A 20,302-nucleotide genomic window follows, 5' to 3' on the forward strand; every position below is an offset into this window, starting at 1 on the left:
TGCTTTGCAGGATCACAGCCTGGCCACATGGAACAGAACAAGCTGTCACTGCACACATAAGAGTCCCACTGCAACCCCAAAATGGAAGGGGTGAGTGTAATCACAGTCATTGCAGTCAACCCCTTCCCCCCACTGCAGGGGTGGGGAGGTTGAGGCATGATTTTGAGCCTTGGCTGAGCACTCAGGTGCCACCGCTCACTCTTCCTTCTGTTCCCTCACGAACATCTGCTGTACCTCCAGCTCCAGGAAACATTTTTCCAGCTGCCGGTCATTGGTTGTTGCACACACACACGTGCGCATGCTCTCTCTCCCTCCCTTTGCTCTCCACAGGCCACTCTCCAACAAGTACAGCTGAAGGGCTGAGGAACTGGCTGTCAGGGTGGAAACTGAGCCGATAGAACCCCAGAGCAGTTCTGATTCTCAGGAGGATCAGCAATCCGTGGGAGAGGAGCCAGCTCATCCCTCACAGGCTCAGCAGCTGGCAGAGATTCCTCCTGCCAGCATTCCTGAGATAGATAGTGACCCAGGCAGTGAGAGAGTGTGGGAGGGGGGCTTGCTAGACGCTCAACACAGACGCAGGGAGCGATGAGTGATGGAGGGCGTGGAAAGGAGGCGTAGCGCCCGTTTGGCGTGCGAGCAATGGCCGCCTCCCATGGACCCAAGGGAAAGAGGGAGGATCTCTCCCTAGCCTATAAGTTCTGGGTCTTCAAGTGACTCTCTTTCAAATGGGGATCAACTGCCTGCCTGCCTGAAGCTTAGTCCACGCTGCTGTTCCTTGCTTTAGCCACTGGTGATTAGCATCTGAAAGAGTCATTAAGTTGTAAAAGGATTAAAGCCTTGAAAAGAATCCTTTCGTCTGTGTCTGGAGCTGGCTATTGGAGTGTACTGAAAGAGGCCGCCAGGGCGCTCCTGACACTGGCTATCCTGTGCAGACTGTGAGGGAGGCCTGCCCCATCTCATGTCAGCAATGGCCAGGACACAGGCAGCTCTTTCCTGTGGGGTTGCTAACCTACTTGTACTGGGCAGGCTCCTGCATCCTGACAATCTCAATGATGGATGGTCAGGCAACAGGTGGAGATGTTCCTTGTGGCTCCAACTCCATGGTGGGAACATCACCCTGCTCCTCTTTGTCAGGCAACTGCCAAAGTCACAGGAGCCCTACTGGAACAACTAGTTGGCAATCGCAGACACCTTTCTTTGACTTTCCATCCTAGATGCAATTTACCAGTACAATTTACAATTGTACTTCTTGTGTTCACTGCTCCAGAATCTGTTTGGATTGGGAGCAGTATACAAATGTTGTAGGTAGGTAGGTAGGTAGGTAGGTAGACAGACAGATAGATAGATAGATAGATGCTCTGCAATAAACTATTGCTGTGCAACCTGTGTTGTTCCTCTCTTTGGTAGGGGTTGGTAGACTGATAAAAATTCCATTCCCACTCCCATGAGCAAGTAAAGTAGTGGGGCAGCAGCAGGGGAAGGGAAACACATTGCAGGAACCTCCCAGTCACCCCCCTGGATACCTGAGCGTGAGCCAAGGAAACAAGGTCTGAGGCGTCTGAGGGCAGCTCCCCCTCGTAGGCAGATGCATACAAGCACTCACCTGGGAGGGAGCAGAGCAGGGGGCAGTGTGAGAAGGAGCAGTGTGGATGTGGGTATTAGGGTGTGCAGGGGCAAGGGATATATAAAAATACAGCAGGGTGGGAAGGGGGCTGACTCAGGGTTCTGTGTCCTCCATGCAGCCAGGATGGCCTGCTGCTGCACCACCTCTGCCACCCGCTGGAGCGCTTTGGTGCAGGGCAGCAGTCTCCTCTGGCATTGCTTTACACCTACTGGGGCTGTGTCTTCTGTTTTTACACTTGTTAAAAAATTTCAAACTGTGTGTTTTCCCTTCTACTTCTGGGCTGAGCATGCATAGGATACAGTGTCAGTTCCACTGGCGTAGAGGCGGTGTATCTTCCCATCCTCCGGCATTATGGGAGTATAGGATTGCGCTGTCCATTGCTTTATTTTGCTTTGAACCGCCAGTTACCTTCGGTTTCTAATTTTTAGTTTAAGGAATCATCATCTGGCTGTTCTATATGGCTTTTTAAAATACTTACATTATATATTTCTAGAACTAAATACTGTTGGGGGATTTGCAATCTGTTTAGGAACGTTTTAACAGGTGAATGTGACAGTAATCTTTTTACAGTCTGATGTTGCTTTTTCCCCACAAGATTATTTTTAAAACCTTGACAATGTATTATTTATTGCCTTGCTTTACTAAGAAAATCCAATGAAATAATTTTTCTGGATGTATGATTCTACTCGGTGTAGTATATTGCATATAATTAACTGTTATTAAAGAAGAAAAATGGTTTTGCTATATGTTTGTCTTAATGCTTTCTACATCTAGCAACTCTCCAACAGCTGATATCAGAGACCATGGTACGATGGGCTCAAGAGTCAGTAATAGAAGACCCAGAGTTGGTGAGGGCTATGTTTGTTTTGCTACACCGCCAGTATGATGGAGTCGGTGGTCTGGTTCGAGCTTTGCCAAAGACGTATACTATAAATGGTGTATCTGTGGAAGATACAATCAACCTGCTTGCATCTCTTGGCCAGATCCGTTCTCTCCTCAGTGTCAGAATGGGCAAGGAAGAAGAGAAGCTTATGATTCGTGGATTAGGGTAAAACCTCTCTTTCCTTATTAACACTTAACCATTAAATAATTTGTTTGACTGTTAATATTAGATTAAAGAGCACTGCTTGTTATAGGAAAAACCTGACCCTGATGGGCTCCAAGAGTGACTGTTGTGGACGTCATGTTTCAGTGTCCTGAATGCCAGAGATGAGCACCTTAGGCATGGAAGTCAGGAAAAAGTGGAGAATCTCACTGCTAATGTCCTTCTGGCTTCTGGTTCAGCTCGAAGTGATGTAGTACTCTTGTCAGCTGCCTTGAAGAACTGCCATTTGGGTAGCATTTTGGGAATATCATGGGGCAAGAATAGGCAAGGTATAAATAAGGATGGCAGATAACATATTTGGGCATTTGATGTGTACTTTTTCTTCTCTAGCTGCAACTTATTTTTATAAGGTGAAGGTTTCTGAGATCAGAGGATGTGGCTTCTAGATAACCTTGAGTTCTGGTGCTCTCTCTCTTTAATTAAGCAATGCATTTATGTATCATGAGTAGGGATAGACAAATGTATTAGTTTTTGCTTCTTTCCACATTCAGATTTTTAAATCTGAACTTATTTCTATCCCATTTATGAAGAAATCTGCATATTTTTGTAAGTTCTTATCAAAAATGTACCAAACAAAATTCTCAGCCATCTGCACCAGCCAAAGTCAATATATACAGCTATTCCCAGCATGAAGAGGACCATGTTGTATCTGCTGGCCAAGCAGTTGTTCAGTATGAGGATCCTGCCAGAAAACAAGAGGTGGCAACCCTATTTCAGCACTAGGGATGAGAGAATCAGCTTGAGCTGTTTGCATTTCTCCAAGCCTCCCCTCAGCGCTCATTCATCCTGTTTTTGGCCTCCTTTGTGAGCTCTTGTTGTCGTTGTTGAAGAAGGAAAAATGTACATTTGGGTGCACATTATTTTAAGTGCGCACCATGCACTATCCCCCCCATTTATTTATTTATTGCATTTTTATCCCGCTCCTCAGCCAGAAAAGGCTCCCAGAACGGCTTACAGTTAATGAACAAAGAAGACAGTCCCTGCCCGCAGGCTTACAATCTAAAAAAGACATGACATACAAGGAAAAGGCAATGGGGAGGGAAGAGAGAGAAAAAATAATTAGGTAGACTGTCAGTAGGGCTGGTGGGATGGCCCTGTCCCCACTTCTCATCTCCCAAAGGGGGGGCAGTCCAACTGGAGCATAAAGCGTAAAAATGTGTTTGTTTCCAAAATGTGCATTTTAAAAAACTGGACGTTTTTAATGTGCATTTTCTGAATGCAAGTTCAGGAACGTGAGCTTTTCTTGAAAAAATGTGCTTGCTTGAAAAATGTGTTCAAGTTCAGGATCCAAACGGGCCAAAATCTAGTTAAAATCAAACCCAAACAAAATTCTTGTACATCTTGTACATCTTGTAAAATTCTATTAACATGTTTGAATCCCTGTGTATTCAACTCCAGGCTTTTAAGAGCGAAGGACTCAAAATCCTAGGCTTGGATGGACAAAGCTTTCTCCAAAATTCACTCCCCCCAACCCCTCAAGTTCTTTCTATCCCTTGTATTTTATGTTATGTTATGTTATGTTATGTTATGTTACTTTCTTTATTTAAGAATATTTATATACTGCTTTCAATTTTCAAAATCCTGAAGTGGCTCGCAACACATTACAAAACAATATATCTTTAAAAGCAGAACTGCATTTACATAAGTTAATGGTTGGGAAAAGTCAGGGTAAGCAAGTTAGTTTTTAGTAACAGTAGAAAGCACATGGTCATCGCTGTCTCATGTATTACAGAAGGGAGATCATTCCACAGGGAGGGTGCCACCACAGAGAAGGCCCATGGTGGTGTTGCTACCAGATGGGACTGTGCACAGTACAGAACAGACAGCAAGGCCTCCCCTGAAGATTGTAGTGATTTAATGAGTCTATATAGGGGGAGACAATATTTCAGATAACCTGGCCCTAAGTTGTTTAGGGCTTTATATGTCAACAACAACAGCAACAAGAGATAATAATACCTTGAACCTGGCTCGGAAGCAAACTGGTAGTCAGTGCATCTCTTTCAGCACAGGTATTATGTGTGCATGGCAAGGCACTCCATTCAGCAGCCTCGCTGCAGCATTCTGCACTAGCTGCATCTTTCAAGCCAGCCTCAAGGGAAGCCCCAGATACAGAGCATTACAGTAATCCAGTCTTGGGGTTACCAGTTCATTGATCACAGAGGTTAAACATTCCCTAGCCAGGAACGAGCACAGTTGATGTACCAGCCGAAGTTGCTCTGTGTAAATTCGGTTCTGTTTAACCTCAGAACCTGCACCAAATGGGTCCAAAGCACCCCAGCGGGTAACCAAGCAATCCCAACAGGTAAACATCAACTCAAAACACCACTACAGACAAGATTGTAGCTTGAAACCATATTTATGGCTTTATTGCTTGAAAATTCAGGGGAAAATACAAAATGAAAGAAATAGCATGGTGGTTATATGGGCGTTAGAAATTCTCTCTCCAATTACAGGGAAAGCGAATGCAATAAAAACAGAAGATAAATCAAAAGAATTGCAATTGCCAAAGCTGGTACTATGAACTTGGCCAATAAGATAACAGCTTGAGCTTCTAGCATTGTTATGACTCCTCTTTCCAACTTACTCCTGTTTACTACTTGCAGTTCAAAGCTAAACAAAGTAATTCAACCAATGTGTTAACCCTCCCGTGGCCTCCACCTGCTTCTTAGTTGAATACAAAACTTATGCTGAGGCATTACTAAGTTCCTCTAGGCATAGGAAGAGTAGAGGAAGGAGTTGGAGTGAATAGAAAACTCAAGACTTGGGAATAATTCCAGCTGTCACCTCTGAAGATGGGATTCCAAATCCCCTCCTCAGATATAACCTTCAAGTCCCAAACTCAGAAAACACTCCAAGTCCTAGACTCAGAAATCATTCTAAGTCCCAAACCCAGAAATGACCTTAAGTCCCAGACTCAGAAATCATTCTAAGTCCCAAAGTCTAAGATTCTAAAAAGGTCCATAGTTACCTAAATCCGTAGGTCTGGTGGCACAGCAGAAAGAGGGAAGTGGAGCAGCAGCAGCAGCAGCAGCAGGAACAAAGACACCAACACCCCCGGAGCTCCCATTCCCTGGGCTTTTATACCCCCGCTCTGGTCAAAGGTGGGGCCCAAGGAGCAATGAGACAATCAGCCTCCAATAGGAAATGGAGTGTATGTGGTTAGAGCATTTGCTCACCAATCAGAAACAAAGTGTCCCATCTATCTCCCATGATTTCATGTGTCTGGGGAATGTGTTTGGCACTATTACGAACGGGCTACTTTGAAATGTCTCAACATATGACCCAAAGTCTGCCATCTGGGCATGGTATCTTGATTGACGCATTGCTCTTCAGTATATCTTATTTGAACTCCTGGTCATCTTTGGCCATTTTTGGTCATATCTGCCCAAACACCTCCTCCTAATTGTTGCTCGTGCTCGGGGCTACACTTCCCCGCCCAACTAGCATCGAGTAGGGACATTCTCTTATCAGCAGGTGTATACCACGAGAAGTCAAAACAGTACTTTTCCTCCTTTCAGTAGGCACCTGAGCATGCTCAATTCTGCTGTTCATCTCATTTAGACACTCTGCCAGGACGTCGTGGCCTTGAGCAAGCTCTGTGAAGCCGCTTGTAAACATTGCTGCATTTTTTTTCCCTTCTTCAAAAAAAAAAAAAAAAAACAGTCCTGAAAAATCTCAGAGTCTCAGTTAGTGAAATAACATCATTTAGTATAGAATCAAACTTCATGGTCTTCTCGGCCAGGGATCAAGAGTCTAGAACATAAAGCTGCTTATGAGTCTGGGGTCTTCTAGGGGCTCTTCTTGTAGGCCTCTCCCAGATTAAATCAGCCATCTTTACTCTTTGTTAACCCTTTTCAGCACCAGATTAATACTCTGGGCCACAGAAGTCACTTGGGCTTCTAATGATAATTAATCTAGGAACACCCTCTGCCCCCAACTCTATACCTGTTCTTATGGGGCATGCAACCCCATCTAGAACAGGTAAACTCCCTAATTATTCCTGTATCTAGGAACTATTTACCAGCAGTGCCTCCATGTTACCAGGATTCAGATTCAGCTTATTGGTCCTCATCCAGCCCACTACTGCATCTAAGCACTGGTCCAGGTTGTGCACATTCAGATGTAATGGAGAAAATTAGGGCATTTTATGAAGAAATTAGCAAATTTTGGTAAGTTCCTATTAAAAAAGAACTGGACAAATTCTTAGCTGTTCCTAATCACGAGTAAGCTGGATCTTTTCCCCAATCAGTTAGGGATAGCTGAGTAGGAGGTGGCTTGACCAAAAAAGGAATAAGCCCCCCCCCCCCGAGCAGTCCCCTCAAACATCAAAAGTCCTCAGGGGGAATGTTCCATATTTGATTGGGGCCCAATCATTCTGCTTATGTTAGCCACCCAGGAGGGTTCTCCTCCTCTTGGCCAGGCAGGTTAAGCTACCAGACTGCAAAGACTGCCCATCTAAAGCTGCGGGGGTGGCGGGAGGTGTAAGCAGATTGATGGGAAGCAGCCTCAAAGTGGGCTGTGCTGCCTGTCTCGAATCTGCTCTCAAAAACTGTTCACTTGCTCCAGTCAGTTCTGGAGCATTGCCTTGCAAAGACAAGGTTCTTTGCAGAATTCTCTCAAGGAAAGGGTCAGCATTTCAAATAATGTACTTGGAGGAGGGGAGTCAAAGGTAACGCTCTAGAAGACTATATTCTTGTAATCAAATGTTATCTTTGTACATACTTAGAATTTGCAGTCATTAGTAATAATAATAGGGTCTAATACTGTCAGCGCCTTATTTTCTGAGGCTTATTTTCATACGTTCTAAAGAAAAATGCATAGAATTCTAAGTGGAAGAGATGAGGAGGATCACCAGGTGTGGCAATGGGGCTTGCTGGCAGAACACTTTAGAGACTGGGAGCCTTAGTCCATGACCACCCATTCCCCTTTCAAAGTTGTCCTCTAAGAAAAATAGTTGTGGACCATGAATTTGTAAGAAGATGACGAATTATTAAAGGGGACAGGATTCTCAGAAATATAAATTAAATGGGAGAGATTAAATGGGAGTGTGTCATTTCATAATTTGTCATGATATTGGACAGTTCATCAAGGCAGCTTAGATCGCTGGATGTTCTGCTATCAAATTCACATTTCTAGGAAAGGAGTCCTGTGGCCCATGGGAAGCTGGCGCTGAATCAGCTTCAAAAAGAAACAAACACAATTTGCTGTTGGAAAGTCCTGTCCCATTCTGTTTCTTCACCCATATAACCCTCTGACGCACTCCAAGATTATGTTTTAGTGCAGCATTTTGTTTTGGTAGTCTTCCCATGAATGTTATTAGGCCTTTGGATATTGGGTGGTGTAGAGATGTAATAAATAATAACAAATCCATTTTGTAGAAAATATTTTTTACTTAAGTAAAATGCTCTTATAATCTGTATAGAATATATTCGACTTGGAAATCGCCATATTGTGCATGGCTTACATTTGTATTTTATTATTCCAAATGACAGAGGAAGATGCATAGTAATATACTTAGGAAGTAATCCTATAGATTGTGCCCTTGCTGTTTGGAAGCCTCAGAACTCAGATGCCTCAAAACTGAGATTCCTAAGCTCTGCCGGGCTGAAGCCAGCAGGGCGGGAGGAGCAGCAGCCCACTGCTCACCTCCCCATGCCTCATCTTTGGTAATTTTTGCTCGATGGGCTTTTAAGCCAATCCAGCAAGGACACTTTGGAGAAAGGATATCAGAGGAATCTGGTTTAAGAGGAGAGTTTGGTGAGCTACTGCAAGCTCGGCCTCCCAGACAGTTTGAGCATCCCTGAGCTTGCCCAACTCGTTGCACAATGAGTTGGGCAAGCTTGCAGTTTTCCACCACCCGCCAACTCCTCATGCTCTCTTTTCAAGAGTTGAGAGCACAAGGTGTTGACAGGCAGTGGGGGCAAGAGTCGCCATCACTGTCCATCAACCCGTTGCACCCTTCTTGCAAGGAAAGAATGAAGGATTGGTGGGTGGCTCGGAACTCCTGCTCCCGCTGCCTGTCAACCCCTCATGCTCTCCTTCCTTGCAAGGATAGTGTGCGGGGTTGGCGGGTGGCGATGGGGACTCCTGCTGGTGTCACCTGCCAACCCCTCATGCTCTCCTTCCTTGCGAGGAGAGCACAAGGGGTTGAAAGGTGGCAGAGGCAGGAGTTTTATGCAACTTTTATCTGCAACTGCATGTGGAATTAAAACCTAGATAATTTTCTTCACAGAGTATGTTCTCCTAAAATTATTGTGCATTATTGAAATACATTATTTGGCATGGAACTGAAGGAAAATGTTTATATGAAACACTGAAATATGTTTAAATATTTTAAATATTTTAACTTTTTTTCCTTTTTCAACGTAGGGATATTATGAACAATAAGGTTTTTTACCAGCATCCTAATCTTATGAGGGCACTGGGAATGCATGAAACTGTCATGGAAGTAATGGTGAATGTACTTGGAGGAGGGGAGTCAAAGGTAATGCACTAGAGGAAGACACTTTAAATATTGGCTGCAACACCATTGAAGTCTAAAATCCTATTTGGTTCAGTTAAGGAACCAAATACCTGTGGGATTGCAACCACTTGTTTTAAGATTTTGTTCTACAACTTGGTCAGTAAGTGTAAGGAACTAATGATAACATATACTTTAATAAACATTTGTAGGTTTTGAACAGAAATAAAATTTATGTAAACTTTTATATGTGTGTTTGTGGATTTTGCTCACAGTTACTGATGAAGAAAATCCTTGGGCATTACAAATATAATCAAGGTTCCACTAGAAGCTTTCCAGTACTAGGTTTCTGATATTAAACTTAAAAATATTCCTTTTAATTATTTTTTGTGAAGTCAGAAGAATATAAATAGGATCCAGTTTAGGGAATCATGCCGAGGTATGTATTTTTTTGGTCAATTTCATTCTCCATACATGATCATTTAAACTGTGAGAGGGAAGACCCCTTTTAGTTTAAAGGAATGCTGTGATTAAATTGGCCTTGAGGAACACACCTGAAGGCCTGCATTCTGCATAGGGATGTACGAAAGTCACTTACCTTTTCGAAGGGTGACATTCGCGGTGGGGGAGAGGCGCTCCGTCCCTCCCCCTGAAATTCTCTACGGCTGGCTCCGCTCTGCAGAGATTCCACAGAGCCGCCGGCCAGGGCCGCCCGCAGCCGGACATCCAGCCGCTGGGTAGCCTGCAGGGATGCAAATGGCGGCAGCCGTAGCCGCTGCCATTTGCGTCCCTGTATTTTGCCGTGATAGGCTACGTAAATATTTATGTAGCCTATCACGGCAAAACCCCCCCAACAACAGCGAATGCAAATGGCGGCGGCTACGGTGGCTGCCATTTGCGTTCCCCCCCTTTTTTTTTTGCCGTGATAGGTTACGTAAATATTTACGTAGCCTATTATGGCAAAAAAAAGGGGGGGGAATGCAAATGGCAGCCACTATGCCATTTGCGCCCCTCTCTTTTGCCGTAATAGCCTATGTAAATATTTATGTAGGCTATCACGGCAAAAAAAAAGGGAGACATAAATGGCGGCCGCCGTAGCCGTCGCCATTTGCGTTCCCCTTTTTTTGCCATGATAGGCTATGTAAATACTTAGGCAGCCTATCATGGCTTCCACAGGGACGCAAATGGCATCCCTGCGTTAGACCTGATAGGCTGCGTAAGTATTTACGTAGCCTATCACGGCTATAGTGATGAAGGGAATGGCGGCGGCGGACACGGCCACCATTTGCAGAGCAGTGTGAACGGCACCGGGTAAGTGTTTCGCGTGCCTTTCGCGGGGCAGGGGGGGCGGGGGGCTTCGTTCCGTCACGGATTTCGGGGGGCCAAATGCACTGGCATTCAGCCTCACCGAGATCTGTGGTGGAATTCTCTGACATCCCTAGTTCTGCAAGCCAAACTTCCCTGATAGGATTCCTTGAACTTTAAGTGGGAATGAACAACATTCTATATAGTGTGGATTTGTATTCCTCATATAGGCTGCATTTGTATTCAGATGCCCTATCAGTTTAAAGGACTGGAGGGAAGAAATTGGCATCAGAGATTTGAGAGATGCATCTTTTCTAAGCTCAAGCCCGTTCCCCAGAAGACCTGCTGAAACTTCTACTTACCATGTGGTTCCCAGTTTGAGTAAAGGGGAAGTAAATACCCTTGGGGCAAGCTCCTTGGAGCCAGGCCCCGAGAGCGTTGCTACAGATCCTCTTCAAAAGACAGTGATTCCTTGCTTGAGCAGATGGTTCCTGGATTACATTTCTTGGAGCTAGGTGCCCCAATCCAGCTAAAGGGATGCACATGAAGAAGCAGGCCTCCAGGTGTATAGCACTTACTAGATCTGGGATCTCAGGCCTAAACTGGACGTGCATCAAAATGCAGATGCTCTATCTGAACATTCTTTTAATGGAAATCACACTCTTCCAGACTGGGATGTGCAATTGGATGTGTATTCAGATGAGCATTCTATTGAATGACAAATGGATGGCATTGAACAGTATAGAAAGGCCATATTCGTATTCAGAAGCGCAATTGGATGCACATCCATGTTATAGCTCCATTTCCTCTTCTACCCAGTGGTAAGCTCATAGTTCTCCTTAGCTGCATCTTGAGTGAGGAAACCTAAGTGGATGACTGGAGAATGAAGCTAAAAATGTCCTCCTCTGTGATCTGCTCCTTTCTTCCCTTCCCTCATGAAAGTTTTAATTTAGAAGGCACACTTCTATATTTAGGAATACATGTATTAATTTGTAGTAAAAGAGGATGGGATTTTTTTTAAAGATAGAAGCACAGACTTTTGTGGGAGAGGGGTTACACATGTTTTTCTAAATGTAAAAAATGAGTGTATTCCTATATAGTCATATTGAGAAACAAGAGTACCTAGATATTTGTTTAAAAGCCTCTTGACTACATGTGCAGTTAAAAGACAAATGCACCAGATTTAAATTAACATTTAAATAGGTTAATATATATGATCCTCCAAGCATTTATTCGGAACACCATTAAGATGCACGAGTGGATTTATATTTGTACTTTTCTTGCATTTTGCAAGAATGGGCTCCTCTTTAGAATAGTATAAACATTTGTTGTGTTCCATGTACTGTAGGAAATGTGCAGATGGAACTATTAGCAGGACCACAGTATAGCTGTGTGTTTTGTAAAATGAAGAATTCTAACATTTATTTTTTGTAGATACTGTAAAGAAAATGCATGAAGAGACATGAAAACATTAACATTTCAGTGGGTTTTTTTTTTTACACATTGTCCTAATATAGTATTGTTTGTCTAGGAAATCACCTTTCCTAAGATGGTGGCAAATTGCTGTCGTTTTCTGTGTTATTTTTGCCGCATCAGTAGACAGAATCAGAAGGCTATGTTTGATCATCTTAGCTATCTTTTGGAAAACAGTAGTGTTGGGCTTGGTAAGTATTGTAAGTAACCGCCCAGAGAGCTTCGGCTATTGGGCGGTATAGAAATGAAATGAATGAATAAACAAACAAACAAACAAACAAAAACAAATAAATAAAATATTTACACAATTTATTCTGTCACTGCATTTCACAACTCACATACCCCATAGGAGTTTTGAGACTACTTTGGAGTCCATAGGTTCTTGATGACATTTTATGTGATTCCTGAAAATCTTGGTACAAAGCCTCCAGCATATTAGCCAGTGGCACATAAATGACTTCCATAAAAGACTGTTGAATATTATTTCTCATCCATTGCATTCACTACCACAGTGGTTATACTATACTGCCTGTATAGAACACATCTGTCTATACTGGACCTTTAATGACTCCCAAATTTGGCTACCCAAAGTATATGCAGAGTAGATATGTGAAATAAAGCTTTAGTATGATATTGTTACTAAATCATATCAGTACAATGCTATTATAAGGATACTGACTGAACAGAAATCATGTCTGTGTGTTGTAAAATGTGGAATTTTATTATGAATATTTTGGATAATTACTCTTCCTTAACTATAGGAACATTTATAAAATTGTCCTACTTCTATACATGTTGAATACATTATAAATACGTGAAATCTTCTTTTAACAGCATCCCCTTCTATGCGTGGATCAACACCTTTAGATGTTGCAGCAGCATCTGTAATGGATAATAACGAACTTGCACTAGCTTTAAGGGAGCCTGATTTAGAGAAGGTAAATAATCTTTTGGATGGCTGACTGTGGGGTTGAATCCAGTGGTGTAATTCTGCTGTTGGAATTATTTCTGTCAGCAGAACCAGGAGGGGGTGATTCCCCCTTCACATTCTCTAGAGCAGATTTTCAGGTGGTGTGGAGGGCTGTGGGCGGGGGTGGGGGGAGAGTGATGGTGAAAGTCCCATTGTGCTGGCGGACTTCGCACAATGCATGCTTATCTTTGTAAGCATGCATTTACTCACAAACGTACAGTAGCAGCAGTTTGCATTGCATTAGACATGTAATTTCCATGTGCATGTAACTTCATAGGATTATCGTCCACTGCAAGACTTGTAACTCTCAGTACCACCCAGCAACTTAACAGCTAATTGGCTTCAGCTTTTTTTTTGCAGTAAATGCCTCTCCTGTTTAATTTTACCATGTTCTTAGGTAGTCCGCTACCTGGCTGGATGTGGTTTGCAAAGCTGCCCTTTGCTGATTTCTAAAGGCTACCCGGATATTGGATGGAATCCAGTTGAAGGAGAACGATATTTGGATTTTCTTCGTTTTGCTGTTTTTTGCAATGGTACTGCAGGAGCCTATGTGTTTTGTAAAACTTTTGTTGTTCCAAATAATTATATCCATCTTTGAACATCAGAGCTACAGATACTAATGCAGCTAATTAAGTGCTACTTGGCAGAGTGCTTTGTGGCTCCATTCTTTCTCACTGCAGTGCTTTGAAGGGTCTGAGCTTGGAAACATGAACTTTTTTGTTTTGTTTTAAATTCCTGGCCGTGTGTGTGTGTGTGTGTGGGGGGGGGCACTGTGTGGCTGTGCTCACTCCCTTCAATTTCTACTCTTTATTCTTTGCTGATTTGTAAGGTAGTTGTGTGTCTGTGAGTGTGTCTGTGTGTGTGTGTGCGTGAGGGGGGGGAAGCACATTTACATCATGACAAGCTTTGGCAGAGTATTTCAATCGTGAATGAACAAAGATAGCTAGCTATTCTTGTGTGGTTTTAAACAGTTTACATTAATCTTTGCATGTCTGAACTTGCAGGCCGTAGGACTGCAATAAATCCAAAATTACTATTCATTGAACTAAGCATGTGATGAAATTGTCTCTGTTACAGCAAACAGTTTAGAGAAGCAAACAAAAAAGAAATAAAATCAGAAGAGCTTTGCATATGAGAGAGTGTGTAAATCATCACACTGGTTGAGAATGTTAGTTTCTTCTACCCACCTGCTTTAACTGCCCATTTTAATTCCCTTCAAAATGTTCTCCATCCCAGCTCACATTTCCCCCTCTTTTTTGTCCATGTTTGTTTCATTTCACTTTCTGCCCACCAATAGGTCAGATGGAGGCAGAAGTTCAAAAGTTCTGTATGGCCCATAAATAGTTGATACAACCAATCCTTAAAGTGGCCATGTGGCTGGATATAGTGGGATTGTCCCACTTGCAGCTGCAGCAGGGATGGGTGAGAAGTATGCTCCATCAAGCTTTTCTTTTCTTTTCTTTTCTTTTCTTTTCTTTTCTTTTCTTTTCTGGATTTATCCAATTTGCATCTCCTGAGCCTTTCAGCAAACCAAGACAGAAGTTTGTTCCAATGTTGTTGTTTTGAGAGCTTTCTGTTGGAGCTCATTTTAGGAAAAATGTGCATATTTGAGGAAAGCGCATGCAAAATGTGTATATTTCAGAAAAGTGTGTGCAAAACAGCATTTCAGCAAAATATTTGGAAAAAAATGCGTACATTAAAAAATGTACAGAAAAACGTATATATTGATGCACACCTTAGGGAAAATGTTCACCAAAAAGTACCCAAATTTCCATAAGGGTTTTAAAAAAATGCAAACTCATGTGGAAATGGGACAAAACGAACTTGAGCTCAAAAACCCAACAATCTTGGTGAGACCAAGATTGACAGATCCATCCATCCCTAAGCTGCAGGCACAATAGTCATCTTCACATTTCACCTAGACTTGGCATTCGCTCCTGTACAGCTATCGTAGCAGCTGGATCTCAAAATGAGTAAAATCTCAGCTCCAGCTGGAACAGCTTCATGGCGCTGGTGCTGGAGCTGGTGCTGGTTCACCTAGCTTTGGTCTTTCTTTCCGTATAAGTAACGTAAACAACAGCACTTGGGGTGTGGCTTTGTTAAATAGCTGGCTTCATAACATGATTGCAGGAGAGAGTGTTGAAGAGAATGCTAATGTGGTGGTCAGACTGCTCATACGGCGCCCCGAGTGTTTTGGGCCTGCATTGAGAGGAGAAGGCGGAAACGGCTTGCTTGCTGCCATGGAAGAAGCCATAAACATATCAGAAGACCCTACAAGAGATGGACCTTCACCAAGTAATGGATCCAATAGAACACTGTAAGTAGAAGGGAAGTGATTACTTCCTCCAGACTTTTTTTCTTCTTCTTTCATGTTGTGGTTTTATTGGATTTTATTATACATCACTTTGAGGGCCCTATTGGGATACATAAATTCTTTAAATGAATAAATGAAAACAAGGCTTTATATTTAGCCCATAGATGTTTGTCAATAACATAATAACCATAAGGAAGCAATCCTATGATCCTGGGAGAGCATCCCAGGGGTTGTAGTATTTTTTGGATAACACTCCTATGATGTCGGGTGGGGGACTCTGAGCTCTGATCCTCCACCCCACCCCCTCATAGCTGCTGCAAAAATAAAATGTGATGGCTGCTTCCCGAGGTCACAGATAAAACTTCAGGAAGGTGAAAAAGGGGGCTTTCTGGTGGGCGGGGAGCGTAGAGGCTGGGATATGCCGTATTCCCTGGCCTCTCCAGACCCCCCTCCCCTCAACAGCACAGCTCTTGTAGATGATGGGCTCAGAAGCCCGTCTAGTGGAAAAAACAACAAGGAGGATGGAGAGACAAAAATTGCCTCCGTTGTTCCTTCTGTTCTGTTCGTCATTTGCTCACTGGATATTCAGAATGCTCCAAAATCAGAGCAATGGATAACATTTTTTTAAATAGAGATTTTATAATATCAGAAAAGTGATGACAGTATAGGCCTGGGGTGGGATCCATGTTCAGCTTCTTTGGTAGGTATTAGCTAGGACAGGTAAACTGGAATTATAAATATATAATTGTAGCTTGCACTAGAAAGAAGAGTCTTTCCTTGGATTTGACTTGCCTTATGTTACTCCAAAATCAATAGCTTAGTGCACTGACTTTACCATCACATATTGGCAATAGAATATATAACTGTCTAATTAAGGTGTTTAAAAAAGGAAATAATGGCATAATACGGTACTTGTGAACATGGAAGTATTGTTTCCAAGCTTCCTAAATTCCACATGGTGTATTCTTTTATTAAAGGTGGGGGAGGAGGAAAGAGTGGACTTGTTCTCTTTCTCCAAGCTATTATGATTTGGAGCAGGCCAAATATCTCCCCTTGCACACACATTTGCAGGACCATCCATCCCTTGCAGAAGTCTGTGTGTGTGTGTGTGTGTGGTGTGTGTGTGTGTGTGGTGTGTGTGTGTGTGCGTGCGCGCGTGCACGTGGATATTCATTGACTTTTAGAGGGTGAACTCTAAGAATGTTTGAGAGATGGGCTTACATTTAAAGATGAGATGGCCGAGTTGTTTTTTTTTAAGAGAGGGAGAAAAAAGCTTTGATGCCACTTCAAGCAGCAGCATTCACTTTGTGATTTGGGCTACAATGCTCCATGGAAACCACACTAGGTTGTAGCATGATTCCCATGGGGCATTGTGCCCTACATTACAAAGGGAACCCTGCCAGGCTGCTGAGAACAGCCAAGCGACTGTAAAGCTTTTTCTATCTTTTTCTTTTTTAGAAGGGAGGGATGGGACCCTAAGCCAACTTATCTTTAAAGGTAAGTCTATCCCCACCTGGAAGTTCTTAGATCCTCCCCCCACAAATGAGGTTTGTGTTTTTTGTCCCATTCCCCCCTTTTTACCCCATTCCCACTTCCTCAAATTCCCCCAAAGCCTGGGGTGAATACTTTGGCCAAGGACTAATTATCATGGCTTGCATATTCTGTGCAAAGGGTTCTTCAAACTGTTAAACTATGGGACAAAATATATTATGTCCCTGGAAGGAATGTCCCTGTGGGACACAATATATTATGTTCCTCGACTGTAGAGCTTCATTTTCCTCTGCAGAAATGTTGGAAGTCCAGAGTATGTTTACTAAATTTATTCATTGATTAGATTTGTATACTGCCCAACTGGCAAATGTCCTTGGGGCAGTTTACAATAATCAGACCCAACAACAAAAAAACCAAACAAACACAAACAACTCTGAAACCTCTGAGTTTTAACTGGATATGTCAGGTAAACCTGCTTTTGATTGAAGTTAAACTACTAAAACAAATTGCATTCTGATCTTGTATTTTTGTTCTTCTGGGAAAAACAATTAAACAGAAGTGAGGTGGAAGAAGAAGAAGATACTATTCACATGGGAAATGCCATCATGACCTTTTATGCTGCTTTGATCGATCTCCTAGGACGCTGTGCTCCAGAAATGCATGTAGGTTCTTTTCTTCACCACTACTTATTACCCTTACTAAAGTAACCTCTATTCTCTTTTAATGAATAGTGTAAATCAGAGCACATGTATCACATTTCCTCTATTCTGATTTAGTTATTTTTGGGTTCGTGGATCTGTAGACTAAACAGCAACACCCATGCAGAAAAGGGAGATACCAGCAGACTCAGGGCAACCTTGAGGTTTGAAGGGGTACAAAAGAAAAAAGCCCTATAAAAAGGGTACAGAGAGAGCCCTTTCATTGTCTGGATAGGCATTTCCAGGTTCACACTGAGAAGCTATTTTAAAATGTCCACAGGGACAGAAGTGAGAGCTGCCTAAACAAATCAAAAGAGGAATCCATTATTTTAATGTAGCCACTCCCCACACAGCCCCCAAAAACATCAAAATGAAGACACCTCCCCCCACAACCAGTGGGAGCCAGTGTAGTGTAGTGGTGAGAGTGACGGACTGGGAGCTGGGAGATCCGGGTTCTAGTCCCCACTTGGCCATGGAAGCTCACTGGGTGACTTTGGGCCAGTCACAGACTCTCAGCCCAACCTACCACACAGGGTTGTTGTGAGGATAAAATGGAGAGGAGGAGGATAATGTAAGCTGCCTTGGGTTCCTTGCAAGAGGAAAAACGTGGGATATAAATGCAACAAATAAATAAATAAATAAATCCCCCCCCCCCCCGGCCCCAGCCCAGTGAGGACTGAGCATGCTCGTATATATGGAATACTGACTGATGATGGGGGGAAAAAAGAAAGAAAATTGGAATGGAATGGAGTGACTACAATCCTGAACAGAATCGCTCCACAGAATCACTGTAACACTTTGTTGCAGGACTCCACTTGTCCCCTAATAGTGCTGATGTTTCTGACTCTGGTTGTCAGTCACAAATGGGCTACTTGTTCTACCCTTGGGTAAATCAAGGTTTTTTTTACTTCTTTAGTTTGAATGTTTTAAATGCCACACCTATTTGACATAAAGGAAAATGAAACTAATAACACCATTGTCTTTTCAGTTCCCAAATGAGTGAGCCTTGACAACCATACTTAATTTCAGCCCTTGTTTGAAATTTCCCACTAGTTTGAATAGAATCTGAGTGCTGTAAGCCAGCTGCTCATGACCACAAATGTCAAGTTTTACGGGGTTTGTTGCATGTGCCTTACTCTAGCTCTCACAGTATTTTACCCGTTAGTTTTGATATTATGGTTATCTTATATACATGTACATGAATTTATAATTAATTAATTACATATATATACACATATACATACACACACACACACACACATATATATGTGTGTGTGTGTATATATATAATTAATTACTCTCTAGATATGACTAATACGTGTATATTTTAAGATGGCTAGATTCTGATCCCAATCATATAACAAATACTCGCATTACTCCTTTATTAGCTAATCCATGCTGGTAAAGGGGAAGCCATTAGAATCAGATCTATTCTGCGGTCTTTGATTCCTTTGGAAGATTTGGTGGGCGTCATTAGCATTCCTTTCCACATGCCAACAATAGCAAAAGGTAAGAAATGTTTTCTTCTTGACATCTAAAAACAAATTAAACCTGAATGGCCTAGAATATTTGTTCTCAGTGTCGTGTGTGTGTAAATGTAAATGTTCATCATACAAGTTGGAAATATATCTATCAATGTTTATTTTTCTGGAATGTGAGAGCCAATCCTGGCTTACATCTGAGATAGTGTCAAAAATTCACATTGATTTTATTTGGTTATAGAATGGCACTTGAACCTCTCAGTTGTAGTAGAGTGGGAGAACAGGAGTGTCAGATAATGATTAGAATATACTAAACTAACTACATCTGCAAGATTTTCCCAGTATTTTTTAATAACATGGAGATCCATATGTATCCTGGGATGCCATGATGGAATTAACATTATTTTTGGATTAGGTTTTAGGTACCAAATGCCATTTATTCAGACAGTAGAATATGCGACCTTCCTGCATCAAAATCATCTGAAGGATGTTCATATATTCATTCTTCTTGACAGAACTTAGCACTGTGATGTATGTTGCATCTGTGGATGAGCTCTGCATGATTGACTTTTCTGTCTTTCAGATGGTACTGTGGCGGAACCTGATATGTCAGAGGGGTTTTGCCCAGACCACAAGGCAGCCATGGTATTGTTCCTTGACAGGGTCTATGGAATTGAAGACCAGGATTTTCTTCTACATCTTCTAGAAGTTGGCTTTCTTCCAGATCTTCGTGCTGCTGCTTCATTAGATACGGTAACAAATAATGTTAAATTGCCAGTTTCTCTCATTGATCAAATTTTATGCTATGATTCCTTGAAGATGATGAGTTAAAAGTTTTGCCATCATCCTCTAGGACAAGGGGGTGGGCAACATGCAGCCCACAGGCCCCATCTGTCCCCCATCCTTTTTTTATGGCTCCCACTGTGCCCAAATGAGTGCTGCCGAATTGCTGCATTTTCGCTTTAGAAGAAGGTGGGTGAGGAGTGTATGCCTTGTTTTAATGCAAAATTATGCTCCCCTGAGGCTTCAGAAGCATGATTTTGCATTAACACAAATACAAACATTGCATTAAAACAAATGTAAAATCCCCACGCACTTTGTTTTAAAGTGAAAATTTTTCTCAACACGAGAGTTCAGTGGGAATTCAGCAGTGGTGGGGGTGCAGGCCCCCCCCACTTAGTCGGTTTCTAGGATGTGGAAATTGCTCCCCAGATCCTCAAAATTTTCCCACACCTGCCTTAGAATAAGGTTTTCTCAGCTGGGGGGCTTCCATGGATTTATTGGGTTGTTGTTCAGTCGTTAAGTCGTGTCCGACTCTTCGTGACCCCATGGACCATAGCACGCCAGGCCTTCCTGTCCTGCGCTCTCTCCCGGAGTGTGC

At 42.5% G+C, this 20,302-nt stretch overlaps 1 protein-coding gene across 1 annotated transcript in view; it reads left to right on the forward strand.

The window, feature by feature from the left end:
• The window catches only part of RYR2 (ryanodine receptor 2), a 545,602-nt gene that overhangs the window by 314,335 nt on the left and 210,965 nt on the right, over positions 1–20,302 (forward strand). Inside the window, exons 41-49 of the mRNA XM_084828209.1 lie at positions 2,399–2,672; positions 9,099–9,213; positions 12,026–12,158; positions 12,802–12,905; positions 13,335–13,470; positions 15,068–15,254; positions 17,299–17,404; positions 18,829–18,949; positions 19,505–19,674. Of these exons, the coding sequence (XP_084684335.1) occupies positions 2,399–2,672; positions 9,099–9,213; positions 12,026–12,158; positions 12,802–12,905; positions 13,335–13,470; positions 15,068–15,254; positions 17,299–17,404; positions 18,829–18,949; positions 19,505–19,674 (1,346 nt within the window). The remainder of the gene's footprint in view (positions 1–2,398; positions 2,673–9,098; positions 9,214–12,025; positions 12,159–12,801; positions 12,906–13,334; positions 13,471–15,067; positions 15,255–17,298; positions 17,405–18,828; positions 18,950–19,504; positions 19,675–20,302) is intronic.

Source organism: Heloderma suspectum, chromosome 1 (assembly GCF_057233095.1).
Source record: "Heloderma suspectum isolate Gila_16-S chromosome 1, 16-S_ref, whole genome shotgun sequence".
NCBI classification, from domain to species: Eukaryota; Metazoa; Chordata; class Lepidosauria; order Squamata; family Helodermatidae; genus Heloderma; species Heloderma suspectum.